This window comes from Hyperoodon ampullatus (genome assembly GCF_949752795.1).
Source record: "Hyperoodon ampullatus genome assembly, chromosome: 13".
NCBI classification, from domain to species: Eukaryota; Metazoa; Chordata; class Mammalia; order Artiodactyla; family Ziphiidae; genus Hyperoodon; species Hyperoodon ampullatus.
The window spans coordinates 8,687,138-8,693,655 of NC_136926.1; the positions used below are offsets into that span (position 1 = coordinate 8,687,138).

Genomic DNA, 6,518 nt, shown 5'->3' on the forward strand with positions numbered 1-6,518 from the left:
TGTTTTCATTTCTCTTGGGTATACTTAACAGTGGGATTGCTGGGTCATATAGTTCTTTGTTTAACTTTTTGTGGAACCACCAAACTGTTTTCCACTGTGGCTATACCATCTCATATTCTCACCAGCAATGTATGAATGTTCCACTTTCTCTGTATCTTTGTCAGCACTTGTTATTTTCCATTTTATTAGTGTGAAGTTATATCTCATTGTGGTTTTGATTTGCATTTCCCTAATAAGTAATAATATGGAGCATCTTTTCATGTGAGTACTGGCCATTTGTGAATGTTCCTGGAGAAATGTCCAAGTCCTTTACCCATTTTTAAATTGGGTTGTCTTTTTAGTGTTCAGTTGTAAGAGTTTTTATATATTCTGGTTGCTAGACACTTATCAGATATATGATTTGCAAATATTTCGTCCCATTCTCTGGGTTGTCTTTTCACTTTCTTGATAGTGTCCTTTGATGCATGAAAGTTTTTTATTTTGATGAAGTCAAGTTTACCTTTTTTAAATCTTATTGTTTGTGCTTTTGGTATCCTACTTAAGAAACCATTGCCTAATCCAAGATCATGAAGATTTACACTTATGTTTCCTTCTCAGTTTTAGCCCTTACATTTAGGTCTTTGATCCATTTTGAGTTAATTTTTGTATATGGTGTGAGGTAGGAGTCCAACTTTACTCTTTCCCATATGGATATTCAGTTGTCCTAGCATCATTTATTGAAAAGACTATTCTTTTCCCATTGAATGGTCTTGGCTCCCTTGTTGAAAATCAGTTTATCATGGATGTATAGGTTTATTTCTGGACTCTCAGTTCTATTCCATTGATCTATATATCTGTCCTTATGCTAGTACCACACTATTTTGATTATTGTAGCTTTGTAGTAAGTTTGAAATCAGGAAGTAAGAGTCCTCCAACTATGTTCTTCTTTTTCGAGCTTGTTTTACCTATCAGTGTTCTCTTGCAATTCCATATGAATTTTAGAATCAGCTTGTCCTTTTCAGCAGACATGGTATTTGGAATTTTGATAGGGATTACGTTGAATCTGTAGACCAATTTGGAGAATATTACCATCTTAACATTATTATTAACATTATTCCAATCCATTAACACAGGATGTCTTTTATTTAGGTCTTCTTTAATTTCTTTCAACCATGTGTTCTAGATTTCAGTGTACAGTTCCTGCAGTTTTTTAGTTAAATTTATTCCTAAGTAGTTTAGTATTTTTGATGCTATTGTAAATGGAATCTTAAAAATTGATTTCATTTTTTGGATTGTTCATCGCTAGTGTATATTGATCTATGTCCTGCAACTTTGCTGAACTTATTACCTGTTAGAGGTTTTTGAGGATTCTTTAGAGTTTTCTATACATAAGTTCATGTCATCTGCAAATAGAGTTTTATTTACTACTTTCATTCCAATTTGAATGCGCTTTATTTCTGTTTCTTGCCTAACTACCCTGTGCAGAATTTCCAGTACAGTGTTGAATAGAAGTGACAAGAGTTAACGTCTTTGTTTTTGCTCCTTTTCTTAGGGGGAAGTTTTTTAGTCTTTCATCATTAAATATGGTCTTAGCTGTGGGTTTTTCATAGATGTATCATTACTTCGAGGAAGTTCCCTTCTACTCATAGTCTGTTGAGTGTTTTTATTATGACAGGATGCTGAATTTTTGTCAAAGGCTTTTTCTGTATCAGTTGAGATGATCATATGGGTTTTTTCCTTCTTTCTGTTAATATGGTATATTACATTGATTGATTTTTGTATGTTGAAGTACTGTTGCATTCCTGGGATAAATCCTACTTGGTTATAGCCTATGATCCTTTTAATATGCTGCTGGGTTTGGTTTGCCAGTATTTGTTGGGAATTTTTGCATCTATATTCATAAGGGATATTGGTCTATAGTTTTCTTGTGATATTCTTTGCTTTGGTATTAGGATAATAATGTGGTCTCACAGAGTAAGTTAGGAAATTTTATTAATTATTCTCTTCTATTTTTGGAAGAATTTGAGAGGGATTGGTGCTAATTCTTGTTTAAATGTTTGGTAGAATTCACCAGTGAAGCCATTTGGTCCTGGGCTTTTCTGTGTTGGAAGTGTTTTTGGTTACTGATTCATTCTCTTTACTTGGTCTATTCAAATTTCCTGTTTCTTCTTGAATCAGTCTTGATAGTTTGGGTCTTCCTAGAAATTTGTTCATTCATCTAATTTATCTGATTTGTTGGCATACAGTTGTTTACAGTATTCTCATGTAATCCTCTTTATTTCTGTAAGGTTGATAGTTAAGTCCCCACCTTGACTTCTGACTTTCGTCTTTTGAGTCTTTTTCTTTTTTTTCTCTTGGTCAGTCTAACAGTTTGTTAATTTTCTTGATCTTTTCAAAGAACTACCTTTTAGTTTCAATGACTTGTTTGTCTGTTCTCTATTTTGCTTATCTTTACTCTAACCTTTATTATTTCCTTACCGCTGTTAGCTTTGGGTTTAGTTTGCTCTTCTTTTTCTAGTTTCTTAAAGTGGAAGTTTAGTTTATTGATTTGAGATTCTTTTATTATTTTTTTTATTTATTTATTTATTTATTTTTTGTGGTACGTGGGCCTCTCACTGTTGTGGCCTCTCCCATTGCGGAGCACAGGCTCCGGACGCGCAGGCTCAGCGGCCATGGCTCACGGGCCTAGCCGCTCCACAGCATATGGGATCTTCCCAGACCGGGGCACGAACCCGTGTCCCCTGCATCGGCAGGCGGACTCTCAACCACTGCGCCACCAGGGAAGCCCGATTCTTTTATTTTTTAATGTTTGCTTTTACAGCTATAAATTTTCTTCTGAGTACCGTATCCTATAGGTTTTCACTGCATCCCATAAGTTTTGGTATGTTGTGTTTTTGTTCATCTCAAAGTATTTTCTAATTTCCCTTGTGATTTCTTCTTTGATGCTTTGATTATTTACGAGTGTGTTGTTTAATTTCCACATATTTGTGAATTTTTCAGATTCCCTTCTATTACTGATTTCTAATTTAACTTCACATGGTCAGAGAAGATATTTTGTATGATTTCAACCTTTTAAAATATGAGTGTTATTTTGTGGCATAACGTGGTCTCTCCTGGGAGGTGTTCCATGTACAGTTGAGAAGAATATGTATTCTTCTGTTGTTGGGCTAGTTGGTTTATAGTCTTGCTCAAGTCTTCTATTTCCTTGCTGAACTTCTGTTTAGTTTTCTATCGATTATTGAAAGTAGAGTATTGAACTCTGAAACTATTATTGTTGAACTATTTCTCCCTTCAGTTCTATCAGTTTTTGCTTCATATATTTTGGGGTTCTGTTGTTTGGTGTATATATGTTTATAATTGTTGTATCTTCTTGATGAATTGGCCCTTTATCAGTATATATGTCCTTCTTTGTCTCTTGTTACAGTTTTTGACTTAAAGTCTATTTTGTCTGATATTAGTATAATCAGTCCAGCTCTCTTTTGGTTACTGTTTGCATGGAATATCTTTTTTTACTATCCTTTTACTTTCAGCCTATTTGTGTCTTTTAATCTAAAGTGAGTCTCTTATAGATAACATATAGTTGTATCATGTTTGCAAAAATCTGTTCTGCCAATCTCTTCCTTTTAATTGAAGAGTTTAAGCCATTTATATTTAATTTAATTATGGATTTGAAAGGATTTACTTCTATTTTGCTATATTTTTCTATATGTCTTACATCTTTTCTTGTTCCTCCATTACTGTTTATTTTCTGTTAAATGGATGTTTCTAGTGTACCCTTGTTTATTTTACTATATATTTTTGAATTTTTAAAAAGTGGTTCCTTTTCTCCTAGTGATTCTTATACAGCTAGTTCAACCTTTTTGAATCATCAATGTAAAAGATTTTTGTAAAGACAGAAACCTTTCTATAATGTAAATAACTACTCCCTCCTTTATCTATTGTAGCCTGAAATCGATTGTCACACATTATGTTTTCTAAGAGTGTGGTGCACATTAAAGATAGTACACGTCAAGGAGAAAGTAAGCCAGACATTGCCATTCAGAAGAGAAAAGCCAGAAATGAAGCCCTTCCTGTAGTGGGTAGTGGATGTGGGTGTGTATAGCGCCATGATGTTTCTTTTTCAGCTCATCCTTGGAATCCCAGAACAGGCCTTAAGTCTTCTCCACATGGCCATTGAGCCCATCTTGGCTGACGGGGCTGTCCTGGACAAAGGCCGTGCCATGTTCTTGGTGGCCAAGTGCCAGGTGGCTTCAGCAGCTTCCTATGAGCCACTGAAGAAAGCAGCAGGTAGGAAACCATACAAAGATTGTTAGGTAATACTGTTACAGAAAACTTGTAAAATTTAGGACCCAGAAGAAGAAAAGACATTAAATTTGGGACAGTATTTAAGTTTTGAGTGTTCACAAATATATGTTATAATTTCATGCAGCATTTAAAGTGCTTTCACTTGCGTACTTGCATGAAGGTTGAGGGCAAGTGAATTGTTATTTCAACCCTACAGAACTAGGTGTGAGGCTGGAAATCAGTACTAAAGACTTAGTGGTGTTTTTTTGTTTGTTTGTTTGTTTCTTCTCAAAGAGTAGAATGTAAAAGTTTCTGGTACATGTTAAATCAATAAAAATAGATATTAAGCTTTGAAAACTATATGTGAAGCACTGAGTTAAATATGTGTGGTATTTTCCCCATTTTCCATCAGTTCTTGAGGCCGCCATTGAGAACCTCAATGAAGCCAAGAACTATTTTGCAAAGGTCGACTGCAAAGAGCAGATCAGAGACGTCGTTTACTTCCAGGCCAGACTCTACCACACCCTGGGGAAGACCCAGGAGAGGAACCGGTGTGCGATGCTCTTCCGGCAGCTGCATCAGGACCTGCCCTTTCATGGGGTGCCCTTGATAAATCTTCTCTAGTGAGAACATCCCCACTGGACCACTGTGCAGAGTAGATGATCTTGGACTTGTTCATACTCCCTCCCTCCATATAAATGATGTATTTGATATCTGTCTTATCAATAAACTGCATTCTGATTAGCTTGTCTTATTTTGTTGCCAAAATATACATATTTGTTTTTTGTTTTCCCTTTTCTTTCTTTTGATAGCAAAGGATACCAACATTTTGTTAATAAGTGGCTGGTTTATTAATAACTTAGTGCAAGTGTTAAAGATTATGTTCCCTCTGGGCAAAGTTGCCAATATCTTATTAGCAATTGTGCACACTCTCCACCAGTGTATAAATTCATTTTGCACCTATGCTCAGACAAGAGCTCTTTCAGGTATTGGTAGATCTCTTGAGGGGGTTGGTGCAGGTTTTTCGGAGGCTTGGATTTTCCTTCGGAAGCTCCCCTGTTTTGTTCTGCTGGACTGGTGCTTGGGTTGGGTCTGTGTGTACTTGCAAGCACATGTCACTCCCTGACTGGAGATTAAGATGGGAAAGATCTTTTTATGCTTTTTGGACCAATGACAAGAAGCATGTTTCAGTCACTTTCTGGGTGTTGGCTTTCTCATATCTTCTGCATGGGTATATTTTTTCTATACTTAATAAATCAGGGATGATGATAAGGAATTCATCATGAATAAGGTGATTGTAAGTTGAGAAAGGGTCTGAAGCTCAGAGGTGTGTGGATGCTATCACTCAAATATACACTTAATTTACATATCTCAACCCTGCAATTAAGCAGAAGCCAGTTATTGCTCTGTTTGTGTATTTATCTTACCCTTCAGTGTTCACAGAAAAATCCCCGTGTTTCAAATCCAAAACAGCAACCAGGAACCAACCAAATTTTTCAGCTTCTATCAGTGGCTCTTTCTCTGTTAAATTTAAGCCTTCGGATGGGAAATAATTTATCCCCAGAGCTCTTCGAAACAGTGTAAAACAACTCCCACTCATTAGGGTGCGTTTGCTGGCCAAAGACAGCTGCTCTGAAAATAAGAGACTCAGTGTGGTGATAGAGACACTAATTAGTATGTTGATGTTTGAAAATCTTTCCTTAAATTTATTTGAAAGGTTATATATGTAGATGGTAAAAATTGAATATTGTTAAAGGCTGTATAGTAAGATGTAATTCTTCCTCCCGGGAAGTAACCATTATTAATCAGTTTCTTTTGATTCTTCCCATATATTCTCTAATCTGATGTCATTTTTGGTCAATGTACTTAAGCTCCTTCCAATCTAAGAAGTGATCTTACTCTGCCTCAGTGTAAGAAAGTTCAAGAGATGGGGCGACATAAAAACTAGACATCATCACACCTGACCAGGACCAGCTACATAATTTGTGGGGCCCAGTGCAAAGTAAAATTACAAGGCCCATATATATATATATATATATATATATATATATATATATATATATATATATAAATTCTTTAAATTTAATTTATTTATTTTTGGCTGTGTCAGGTCTTTGTTGCTGCATGCGGGCTTCCTCTAGCTGTGGGTGAGTGGAGTAGCGGGGGCTGCTCTTCGTTGCGGTGCACGGGCTTCTCATTACTGTGGTTTCTTTTGTGGCAGAGCACAGGCTCTAGGCACACGGGCTTCAGTAGTT

The 6,518-nt window shown here is 36.0% G+C and overlaps 1 protein-coding gene across 5 annotated transcripts in view; it reads left to right on the plus strand.

Moving 5' to 3' along the window:
• ANAPC5 (anaphase promoting complex subunit 5) overlaps positions 1-5,001 on the plus strand; it is a gene marked incomplete at its 5' end in the record, with an annotated part of 40,166 nt that extends 35,165 nt beyond the window's left edge. For 3 of the 5 annotated variants that reach the window (XM_079717875.1, XM_079717876.1, XM_079717877.1), the window contains 2 exons: positions 4,104-4,266; positions 4,676-5,001. In XM_079717875.1, coding sequence (XP_079574001.1) covers positions 4,104-4,266; positions 4,676-4,887 — 375 coding nt within the window. In that variant the 3' untranslated portion in view covers positions 4,888-5,001. The remainder of the gene's footprint in view (positions 1-4,103; positions 4,267-4,675) is intronic. The other 2 variants (XM_079717878.1, XM_079717879.1) reach the window with 1 other exon arrangement.
• Between the last annotated feature and the right edge of the window lie 1,517 nt (positions 5,002-6,518).